Here is a 12563-nt window from a genome sequence, read left to right as displayed (position 1 = left end):
AGTGAGTGCATATATTTTCAAATTTGTTCATGTTGGTCCCCTGTGGGAATCAAAACCACAACCCTGGCGTTGCAAGTGCCATGCTCTACCAACTGAGCCACAAGGGACCAAAAGTATATGGACACCTGCTCGTCGAACATCTCATTCCAAAATCATGGGCATTAATATGGAGTTGGTCCCCCCCCTTTGCTGCTATAACAGCCTCCACTCTTCTGGGAAGGCTTTCCACTAGATGTTGGAACATTGCTGCTGGTCGGGCACTGATGTTGGGCAATTAGGCCTGGCTCGCAGTCAGCGTTACAATTCATCCCAAAGGTGTTCGATGGGGTTGAGGTCAGGGCTCTGTGCAAGCCAGTCAAGTTCTTCCACACCGATCTTGACAAGCCATTTCTGTATGGACCTCGCTTTGTGCACGGGGGCATTTTCATGCTGAAACAGGAAAGGGCATTCCCCAAACTGTTGCCACAAAGTTGGAAGCACAGAATCGTCTAGAATGTCGTTGTATGCTGTAGCATTAAGATTTCCCTTCACTGGAACTTAAGGGCCTAGTCCGAACCATGAAAAGCAGCCCCAAACCATTATTCCTCCTCCACCAAACTTTACAGTTGGCAGTATGCATTCGGGCAGGTAGCTCCTGGCATCCGCCAAACCCAGATTTGTCCGTTGGACTGCCAGATTGTGAAGCGTAATTCATCACTCCAGAGAACGCATTTCCACTGCTCCAGTCCAATGTCAGCGAGCTTTACACCACTACAGCCGACGCTTGGCATTGCGCATGGTGATCTTAGGCTTGTGTGCAGCTGCTTGGCAATAGAAACCCATTTCATGAAAATCCTGACGAACAGTTCTTGTGCTGACGTTGCTTCCAGAGGCAGTTTGGAACTCTGTAGTGAGTGTTGCAACCGAGGACAAAGATTTTTATGCGCTTCAGCACTCGGTGGTCCCATTCTGTGAGCTTGTGTGGCCTACTACTTCACGGCTGAGCCGTTGTTGCTCCTAGATGTATCCAATTAACAATAACAGCACTTACAGTTGACCGGAGAAGCTCTAGCAGGGCAGAAATTTGACGAACTGACTTATTGGAAAGGTGGCATCCTATGACGGTGCCACGTTGAAAGTCACTGAACTCTTCAGTACGGCCCATTCTTCTGCCAATGTTTGTCTATGAAGATTGCATGGCTGTGTGGTCGATTTTATACACCTGTCAGCAACAGGTGTTTCTGAAATAGCCGTATCCACAAATTTGAAGGGGTGTCCACATACTTTTATATCATATTCTATTGCAATTACTGATACGTGTGTGTGTGCGCGTGTGTGAATGCGTGTGTGTTTAAATGTGCTTACTTTTCTTTTATACAAATATTGATTAACATCTGATCAGTAGTGTTGCGTACAGAGGCCATGAAAGTGTTGTGTATTGCCAGAGGAGCTGTACTACAATGTTAGTGTAGTTTGAGTGTTTGTGATAGAGCTGTTGTGCTATCACACTGGGAGAGAGTCCAGGGAAGGCAGCAGCACCCACATACCCCCTCTCCTCTCCTTCCCTTTCCTTCTCCAACCACATCACATGCTCCAGGTATCTTGACATTCCATACCATATTGGGCAAAATGGGGAGCTCCTCTCCTGCGTCTTAGCCTTGAATTCTACAGCCAGAATTATACTGTTCTCTCTCTCTCTCTCTCTCTCTCTCTCTCTCTCTCTCTCTCTCTCTCTCTCTCTCTCTCTCTCTCTCTCTCCTCTCTCTCTCTCTCTCTCTCTCTCTCTCTCTCTCTCTCTCTCTCTCTCTCTCTCTCTCTCTCTCTCTCTCTCTCTCTCTCTCTCTCTCTCTCTCTCTCTCTCTCTCTCTCTCTCTCTCTCTCTCTCTCTCTCTCTCTCTCATGGTGTTTTCCTTCTGCCTGTAGGTTAGACATCTGCACAGACTGTCTCCATGCAGCCCACTGTGTACATTCCTCCCAGGCTAGAGTGGCCCTATCAGCCTGGAGAGCCCTTTCAAAACAATGTTTCAGCTTAAGGAAAAAGCTCACAGAGTTACTGTGAGGAGGAGATTTTGTTCCTTTCCCTTAATGGGCTTAGGGGAGAGTGGGGTAAATAATAATTTGACCAAATATTTAGGAAGAGGTCATCATTTCATGGAGTCTGTGAAGGAAGACACCACATGGAAAAAGTGGTCCACAAGTTAGGTCCAAAAAAACAGATTTTCACCAAGTCAAATGAATTTATTGTGTTAGAGCAGGGATGGGCAACTGGCGGCCCCCCTTTTTGTATGCACCTCGTGTATTCTACTATTCTGTCAGTCACTGACAGTCATTCAAGTAGCCTACAGTGCATTAGGAAAGTATTCATACCTCTTGACTTTTTCCACATTTTGTTACGTTAAAGCCTTATTCTACAATGGATTAAATCGATGTTTCCCTCATCAATCTACACACAATACCCCATAATAACAAAGCAAAAAGAGGTTTTTAGACATTTTTGAAAAAGTTGAAATAAAATTACAACTGAAATAATACATTTACATAAGTATTCAGATATTTTACTCATTACTTTGTTGAAGCACCTTTGGCAGCGATTACAGCCTCGAGTCTTCTTGGATATGACGCTACAAGCTTGGCACACCTGTATTTGGGGAGTTTCTCCCATTCTTCTCTGCAGATCCTCTCAGGCTCTGTCAGGTTGGATGGGGAGCGTCGCTGCACAGCTATTTTCAGGTCTCTCCAGAGATGTTCGATCGGGTTCAAGTCCGGGCTCTGGCTGGGCCACTCAAGGACATTCAGAGACTTGTCCTGAAGCCACTCCTGCATTTTCTTTCTTGTGCTCAGGGTCATTGTTCTGTTGGAAGGTGAACCTTCACCCCAGTATGAGGACCTGAGAGCTCTGGAACAGGTTTTTATCAAGGATCTCTCTGTACTTTGCTCCGTTCATCTTTCCCTCGATCCTGACTAGTCTCCCAGTCCCTGCCGCTGAAAAACATCCCCACAGCATGATGCTGCCACCACCATGCTTCCCCGTAGGGATGGTGCCAGGTTTCCTCCAGACGTGACGCTTTGCATTCAGGCCAAATCTTCGTTTCATCAGACCAGAGAATCTTGTTTCTCATGGTCTTGAGAGTCTTTAGGTGCCTTTTGGCAAACTCCAAGTGGGCTGTCATGTGCCTTTTACTGAGGAGTGGCTTCCGTCTGGCCACTCTACCATAAAGGGCCTGATTGGTGGAGTGCTGCAGAGATGGTTGTCCTTCTGTAAGGTTCTCCCAGCTCCACAGAGGAATTCTGGAGCTCGGTCCGAGTGACCATCGGGTTCTTGGTCACCTCACTGACCAAGGTCCTTTTCCCCCCCATTGCTCAGTTTGGCCGGGCGGCCAGCTCTAGGAAGAGTCTTGGTGGTTCCAAACTTCTTCCATTTAAGAATGATGGAGGCCACTGTCTTCTTAGGGACCTTCAATGCTGCAGAAATGTTTTGTACCCTTCCCCAGATCTGTGCCTCGACACAATCCTGTCTCAGAGCTCTACGGACAATTGCTTCCACCTCATGGCTCAATTTTGAGTCTCATTGCAAAGGGTCTGAATACTTATGTAAATAGGGTATTTCTGTTTTTTATTTTTAATAAATTAGCAAAAATTTATTAAAACCTGTTTTCGCTTTGTCATTATGGGGTATTGTGTGTGTAGATTGATGAGGGAAAATAATAATTGTATCAGTTTTAGAATAAGGCTGTAATGTAACAAAATGTGGAAAATGTCAACAGGTCTGAATACTTTCCGAATGCACTGTATATCAGTTTTCTTTTTTTGATTGGTAAGTTAGTCTAGCCAGTTATCTAAACTTGTAGTAATCATGGTTGAATTACTGACCGGGGGGGCCCCCATTGATTTTCTTAGTCACTCTCACTCAGATATCATATTAAAAACTGCAAACATTTCTCTCTACCCTATGGCAAAATGTGTAGAATTGCAGGAAATTAGCTGTAAACTTGCTAATTTCTCTCCACCACATGGCAAAATGAGTAGAATTGCATGAAATGAGTTATACAATTGCTAAATCTTCTCTCTGCCAAATTGCAAAATGTGTAGAATTGCAGCAAATTAACTCTAAAACGTGAACATTTTCTCTGCTGTCAAGAGGGGGGCCGCTAAAATATTTTGCTTGCAATAAAATCTCACTTAGGGCCCCATTTAAAGGCATATGTGGGTATGGATGTGGGTACGCAGACCCGCAAGCCGCTGCGGCCCCTCATGATGAGTTCTGATTTTTTGTGGCCCCCACCTACATCGAAGTTGCCCATCCCTGTGTAAGAGGTTTTATGATGCTTGTATCTAAACCAAAGCAGGTACTTTTAAGATTGTTCTATACATCAGTTGGGGTCTCTATAAGCGTCAATATGAGGTCCTTATCTTAGCATGAAAGTGCATCCTTGTAGCTGTGTGGGCTAATATAGTCAAAATGTTTGCCTTGGGGTAAGGTGAGCCAATGGCCAGTTGAGTAAATTGAAGTGTTTTCTTCCCAGGTGTAATACAAGGCATTATCTCTGTGATGTGAGGTAACAACAGGGCCTATGTTAAAAGTGTTCAAAAAGTACAATGTGTTTGTTAGGTGTTAAGCCTGTGTTAAAAGAAAATATATATATTAAAAGGTAAAAAAGCTATTGCATTGTTTTGAATAGTGTTTGGGAAATAAAGATAGGCATGGTTTTAAAAGGTAGTGGTAATATTTAATTCAGTACAGGAATTTGAAGGTGGCTTAACTTACCCTGTCCCGAGGCTCATCTGTGCCAAGAGACCAATTTTTTGGACAAGCTACAGTATGTTTTAAAAACTGTAATGTTTACATGAATTCTGATTATTTCCAGGGATATACAACATCCTGAAATATATGTAGATATCTTTGTTAGAAATAATATATTATATTTCCCTTGATGGAGTAATGCTGAATGTAAAACATTTCTCAATTTACCTCACCCTCCCCTACAGTGAAATGGAGATGCCCAGAAATAGATACTAACAGGGGGAAAAGAGAGCTGAGGCAATTTGAGGGATGCCGGTGCAGTGGAGGGGAGTCCCAGAGAAGAATGTAGATTAACTTGGGGATGGTATACTGGATTGTAGTGTGAGAGGGGTAGTGATTGCTTTTTGAGCTCACTGTCTCTATCGCAGTCCGGCTGTCCCATAGTGGAATCCCAGACATGGACAGTCTGTAACATGAGCATTCCTCTACGTTTAAACCCAGGCCTAAATCTGACTGTGATAATCGCCCCCCTAACCAGACAGCATGGTTTCATCTGGAAAGGATGGAAAGGTGACCGCAGGCCCCATTACCAACAATTACCTCTGCCTGCCTCTATAATGATCTTAGCAGAACCCAGAGCAGAGACAGGTGCAGTAGATCTCAGCTAGAGACCTCTCACGGCTTTCACTGCTCTGAAAGGGGATAATTAACGGGGAGGCTGAGGGAAAGAGAGAGAGAGAAAAAAACTGAGAGAAATACTTTGCTCCTAGGCATAAGTTCTACTTTCTCCGGCTCCTGATGTTGAGATTAAGTTATCAGAGAGAGCTTCCTGTTCCCTCTCCCTTCCTCATTTCCCAACTTGATTATTCCCTTATTCCGAATTCATGACAGCTCTGAGAGATAAACACAGGAGTGTTTGATAGACCCACTCGCAATGTAAGGAGAGCTAGTTCTGGATAGCCCATCACGGCAAGGAGCTTAGCTGTGTGTGCTACAGAGATTCAGCAGTTCTGCTGCTGCAGTGAGCAGGTTTGCTTAGGAGGGTTGAAGGTAGTATTAGAACCCCAGAGTATCTGTAAATTCTGAGGTTCTCAGAACTCATCATCTCTCAGCTGTGACTTAGGCCACGGGACAGCTCATCCCCCGTAAAGATGCTAAAGATCTTGACAGACCAGCGAAGGCAAGAAAACAGATGGAGAGAGAGTCTGACTGTCTGAATGTATCTGTATGTGTGTGTCTGTCTCTCCGTGACTGTTTGGGTTTTGGCCTCTATGTGACTTGTAGAATGACCCCACACCAAGGACCTGTCTCTGCCAGTAACACTTAAAGGGGCATTTAAAAAAAAATCAACTTCATATTCATAATCTCCAGCACTACCCCAACATCAACAAATGTGAAAATGGCACATTTCTATGTTTTGTAGGAAAGAATATAGAGGATGATAAGTGTTTCCAATGACATCATCAACCAGTTAGTAGGCAATGCCCACTCATAAATGGTTAAAATCACATGACGCATACCGATGATGTCATTGGAAACACTGATCTTCCGCTATCTTTTTTTCCACAAAACATAGAAAAGCGCCACTTTCACATATGTTGATGTTGGGGTGGTGCTGGAGATTATAAATATGAAGTTGGAAAATTGTGAAATTTCCCTTTAAACTAGTCAAGTAGCCACTATCCACTCCTTGAAAAGTATTTATTTTACATCTGCCAGAGTAACATATGACTACACTGATGACATTAACCTGATTACTTCAAAGAATTTTACTTCAAAGTAAGTGTTTAAGGACCAGAGTTATTCTAAGTCAGAGGGGGAGAGAGGAAAGGAGCGGAGGAGACCATAGCCAAGTGATGTTTGAGAATGTTCCATATGGAAAGTCATGAAGGAAAGAGTCCGTCTACTCAACCTAAGCCCCAGATCCAGTATGGGGAACTCCAGCTGAAATCAACTCTTTATATAGGTCTCAGTAGGCCTATCTCCACAGCCAGAACCAGTGCAGTTCACTGCCACAGGGAAGCTATTGGACTTCCTGATGAGCTAGTAGAAATGCAAACTGTCCAGCACCCTATTCCCTATATAGTGCACTACTTTTGACCAAGGCCCATAATGCTCTGGCCAAAAGTAGTGCATGTTGTAGGGAATAGGGTTCCATTTGGGATGCAGACACTCTCCAGCACACAATTCCCAGAAGGCGATTGAGGCAGGCTGGGTAGAATATGAACTGGAACAATTCATACAGATAGATTGGAATCTCATATTTGATATATGTGAAACTTCTATGGTGCTTATCTTAAACTATGGGTCATAAAGCACAGATAATGTATCATTGAGATGACATGGCACAAGTCAAAACTCCAGGTTTTAAATCACACCAAGGTTTTAAATCACACAGGTCTAATGTGCAAAACCAATGTGCATAAGATTGGTCAAAGATCAAACTTTGAAAATGTGCTCAGATTTACTTTCTCTTATTTTGTCCCATTGCCGTGCTGCAGTTGAATGGCTGCATTTGCCCTGTGCAAAGAAACAGACCTATGTCCTTAGTATGACTCAGATGTTGGGAAGGGAGCGCCAGGCCAGGGCTCAAAACAAGACCGCCAGGCCAGCATTCATTCTCTCTCTCTCTCGCTGGCTTTTTCAGTAGATGAGCGAGGAAGATAAGAGTTCAGGAACAGCCACAGCGCTGCAAACCTCTATAAAAGGAAGGTAACAGTGAGCCTCTGGCCTGTGTGTGCAGACTTTGAGAGGAGGGGATGGGGGTTGTGTAAGATAGAGAAACGCAGCAGCAACTTAATATTTCAGTGTTCTAGAACCCCATGCAGTTGCCACAGATTGAGTCATTGTTGACGAGCCTCTGTGTGTAAAATTAGCCTGTGAGCTCAGCTCACTGTCATGGTTTTTACAGCAGCATGGCAAGTACCTAGAAAAACAGAGAGGGCTCGAACACAGTGGCCCTACATCCAAATGTCAACACTCATACTAACATCACTTCTCCCTGAAGCGTCATGGGAGGACCGGGTTACTTGACCGGTCACTGTTGATCTCGACTCCCCCCCCCCCCTCAGTGGTAAAGCTGACCCTCTGGGACCTCAGTTTCAGCCCCCTACTTCTGTCTGTGTACCACCCCCCTTATCCTCATTCACATCAGTGGACAGCTTTAGCCTGTACACAACAGAGCCTCTGGCAGCCTGCCAGAGAGTACTGCCAGAGCTGGAGTGAGCAGGGAGAGAGAGGGGAGTGAGTGAAGGGTGAGGGAGTCGGTTGGGACTGGAGAGATGAGAGTTGGGGAGGAGAGAGGGAGGGAGATGGAGAGAGTGAATATTTACAGAAACATGGGAAGCGAGATCATCTGGAACAAACTTTTCACTGTGGTTGGGTTTATCTTTGGGTGCGAGGACTTAGTGCGTTCTGTCGACTTTGATGTACGATAGGGAGTGCTGAAGCTGTGGTCTAACAATCTTCAACTAAGTTGATTAGTCTACTTCTTGAGTAAAACAGAGGTGCATGTGTTTGTAGGAGTTGTACGAGTTAAGAGGAGAAAGTTATTTTGGTTGTTTTCATTCTTGTCTAATGATTGTTTTGCTATCTACACTTTGGGGAGGAAGAAAAGGGTTCATATCAGCAGTAATCATTCCAAAGTTAGCAGTGGTCTCTCTCTCCAGCCCTCTGGACTGTGGAACGGGACTCCTCATACACGCACACACCTGTTGGTCAGGATCCCGGTGAGGCTAAGCGCAGCAGCAACCACAGTCACAATCGGTACCGCTGTTCTCTGTTCTGGATTGGAAGCCTCTGTCTGTGGACCAGTACTGTAGAGGCTTGGCCGGACCTGCCTCTGTGTCCTAGGTAGTGTGGAGATGTCATCTTTGTACCCGCGCACCAAGGAGCTGTCCAGGACTAGGAAGTCTCTGTCAGACTCACCACCCTCCTCACCCTCTCCCACGGCCAAGAACTTCAGAGTAAGACACCAACTGTTACCTTTCTGTCGGATCCTCAGAGTAGTTTCTGTAGCCACTGCTTCCACTTCAAGCTTATTTGAACTGTAGAAACGAGTGCTCTCTGCTAGTTTGAATTCCTGCAAATTCTATTTAGGTATCACTGATTGTCCCTAATCGTGTGTTTGTGTGTGTGCGCGTGCCTTGGCTATCAATATTACATGTTGATTATGTTGTGGCCGGTTTACTCCCAGCTCTTACTGTAATTGTCACCTCTAGTGTGCTAATCCAATATCACTCTACGTTAAACCTAAACAAAACACCTTACAGTATGTGGGTGTTAGTAGCTGATATAACATCCAGACTCATTTGATCTGTTCCTCATAGAGAGAAAAAAGCCTTCTCTGTAGATGAGATGTATTTAGGTCTGTGCTCTGGAGGCTCCTTAACACATGACCGGACGTGTCACTGTGCCAACCACTTGAGTGTTACACAACCCTTGAAAGAGAGAGATGGGACTGGGGAGAATATGCGCTGCCTCGGAAGCACAGTGCGCCTGGCAGCATAGTCTGGAAAATATTTTGGGATTGAAACATTCCATTTGGGATTTCCTGTTGTTTTTCACAGTGTCTTATTAACTGATATGATTGGCGTTTATTGATGTTATTTATTAACTGATTATTTCATGGTATTGCCTCTGCCCTGGTAGTACAGAGCCACAGCGGAATATGCTCATTTAAATAATAAAAAAGTACAAGAAGAAAAGATGTCAACCATAAAAATAGGTTTTCAGATGGAAGTAATGGAGACAGGTGCTTAACTATAATGGCCCCCCACTATCGCAGTACTGACAGTACCGTATCATGGCCCTCCACTACCACAGTACAGACAGTACCACATCATGGCCCTCCACTACCACAGTACAGACAGTACCACATCATGGCCCTCCAATACCACAGTACTGACAGTACCATATCATGGCCCTCCACTACCACAGTACTGACAGTACCGTATCATGGCCCTCCACTACCACAGTACTGACAGTAGAGTATCATGGCCCTCCACTACCACAGTACTGACAGTAGAGTATCATGGACCTCCACTACCACAGTACTAACAATAGAGTATTATGGCCCTCTACTACCACAGTACTGACAGTAGAGTATCATGGCCCTCTACTACCACAGTACTAACAGTAGAGTATCATGGCCCTCCACTACCACAGTACTGACAGTAGAGTATCATGGCCCTCCACTACCACAGTACTGACAGTAGAGTATCATGGCCCTCCACTACCACAGTACTGACAGTACCGTATCATGGCCCTCCACTACCACAGTACTGACAGTAGAGTATCATGGCCCCCACTACCACAGTACTGACAGTAGAGTATCATGGCCCTCTACTACCACAGTGCTAACAGTAGAGTATCATGGACCTCCACTACCACAGTACTAACAGTAGAGTATCATGGACCTCCACTACTACAGTGCTAACAGTAGAGTATCATGGCCCCCACTACCACAGTACTGACAGTAGAGTATCATGGCCCTCTACTACCACAGTACTGACAGTAGAGTATCATGGCCCTCCACTACCACAGTACTAACAGTAGAGTATCATGGCCCTCCACTACCACAGTACTGACAGTAGAGTATCATGGCCCTCTACTACCACAGTACTGACAGTAGAGTATCATGGCCCTCCACTACCACCGTACTGACAGTAGAGTATCATGGCCCTCTACTACCACAGTACTGACAGTAGAGTATCATGGCCCTCCACTACCACAGTACTGACAGTAGAGTATCATGGCCCTCCACTACCACAGTACTGACAGTAGAGTATCATGGCCCTCCACTACCACAGTACTGACAGTAGAGTATCATGGCCCTCCACTACCACAGTACTGACAGTAGAGTATCATGGCCCTCCGCTACTACAGTGCTAACAGTAGAGTATCATGGCCCTCCACTACCACAGTACTGACAGTAGAGTATCATGGCCCTCCACTACCACAGTACTAACAGTAGAGTATCATGGTCATCCACTACCACAGTACTAACAGTACCGTATCATGGCCCTCCACTACCACAGTACTGACAGTAGAGTATCATGGCCCTCCACTACCACAGTACTGACAGTAGAGTATCATGGCCCTCCACTACCACAGTACTGACAGTAGAGTATCATGGCCCTCCACTACCACAGTACTGACAGTAGAGTATCATGGCCCTCCACTACTACAGTACTGACAGTAGAGTACCATGGCCCTCCACTACCACAGTACTGACAGTAGAGTATCATGGCCCTCCACTACCACAGTACTAACAGTAGAGTATCATGGTCCTCCACTACCACAGTACTAACAGTACCGTATCATGGCCCTCCACTACTACAGTACTGACAGTAGAGTATCATGGCCCTCCACTACCACAGTACTGACAGTAGAGTATCATGGCCCTCCACTACCACAGTACTGACAGTAGAGTATCATGGCCCTCCACTACCACAGTACTGACAGTAGAGTATCATGGCCCTCTACTACCACAGTACTGACAGTAGAGTATCATGGCCCTCTACTACCACAGTACTAACAGTAGAGTATCATGGCCCTCCACTACCACAGTACTGACAGTAGAGTATCATGGACCTCCACTACCACAGTACTAACAGTAGAGTATCATGGACCTCCACTACCACAGTACTGACAGTAGAGTATCATGGCCCTCCACTACCACAGTACTGACAGTAGAGTATCATGGCCCTCCACTACTACAGTACTGACAGTAGAGTACCATGGCCCTCCACTACCACAGTACTGACAGTAGAGTATCATGGCCCTCCACTACCACAGTACTGACAGTAGAGTATCATGGCCCTCCACTACCACAGTACTAACAGTAGAGTATCATGGTCCTCCACTACCACAGTACTAACAGTACCGTATCATGGCCCTCCACTACTACAGTACTGACAGTAGAGTATCATGGCCCTCCACTACCACAGTACTGACAGTAGAGTATCATGGCCCTCCACTACCACAGTACTGACAGTAGAGTATCATGGCCCTCCACTACTACAGTACTGACAGTAGAGTACCATGGCCCTCCACTACCACAGTACTGACACTAGAGTATCATGGCCCTCCACTACCACAGTACTGACAGTAGAGTATCATGGCCCTCCACTACCACAGTACTAACAGTAGAGTATCATGGTCCTCCACTACCACAGTACTGACAGTAGAGTATCATGGCCCTCCACTACCACAGTACTGACAGTAGAGTATCATGGGCCTCCACTACTACAGTACTGACAGTAGAGTATCATGGCCCTCCACTACCACAGTACTGACAGTAGAGTATCATGGCCCTCCACTACCACAGTACTGACAGTAGAGTATCATGGCCCTCCACTACCACAGTACTGACAGTAGAGTATCATGGCCCTCCACTACCACAGTACTGACAGTAGAGTATCATGGGCCTCTACTACCACAGTACTGACAGTAGAGTATCATGGCCCTCCACTACCACAGTACTAACAGTAGAGTATCATGGTCCTCCTCTACCACAGTACTGACAGTAGAGTATCATGGCCCTCCACTACCACAGTACTAACAGTACCGTATCATGGCCCTCCACTACCACAGTACTAACAGTACCGTATCATGGCCCTCCACTACCACAGTACTAACAGTAGAGTATCATGGCCCTCCACTACCACAGTACTGACAGTAGAGTATCATGGCCCTCTACTACCACAGTACTGACAGTAGAGTATCATGGCCCTCCACTACCACAGTACTAACAGTAGAGTATCATGGTCCTCCTCTACCACAGTACTGACAGTAGAGTATCATGGCCCTCCACTACCACAGTACTAACAGTACCGTATCA

The 12563-nt window shown here is 45.6% G+C and overlaps 1 protein-coding gene across 11 annotated transcripts in view; it reads left to right on the top strand.

Moving 5' to 3' along the window:
* The window catches only part of LOC121545625 (protein phosphatase 1 regulatory subunit 12B), a 31543-nt gene that overhangs the window by 4965 nt on the left and 14015 nt on the right, over positions 1-12563 (top strand). The window contains exon 1 of one of the 11 annotated variants that reach the window (XM_041856318.2): positions 8003-8685. The exons of the other annotated variants lie outside the window; for them this stretch is intronic. Within the exon in view, the coding sequence (XP_041712252.2) occupies positions 8584-8685 (102 nt within the window). The 5' untranslated portion in view covers positions 8003-8583. Of the gene's footprint in view, positions 1-8002; positions 8686-12563 lie in introns of those variants that run through there. 11 annotated transcript variants of the gene reach the window in all.

This window comes from Coregonus clupeaformis, chromosome 30 (genome assembly GCF_020615455.1).
Source record: "Coregonus clupeaformis isolate EN_2021a chromosome 30, ASM2061545v1, whole genome shotgun sequence".
NCBI lineage: Eukaryota > Metazoa > Chordata > Actinopteri > Salmoniformes > Salmonidae > Coregonus > Coregonus clupeaformis.
This window is presented reverse-complemented; position numbering and strand designations above follow the sequence as displayed.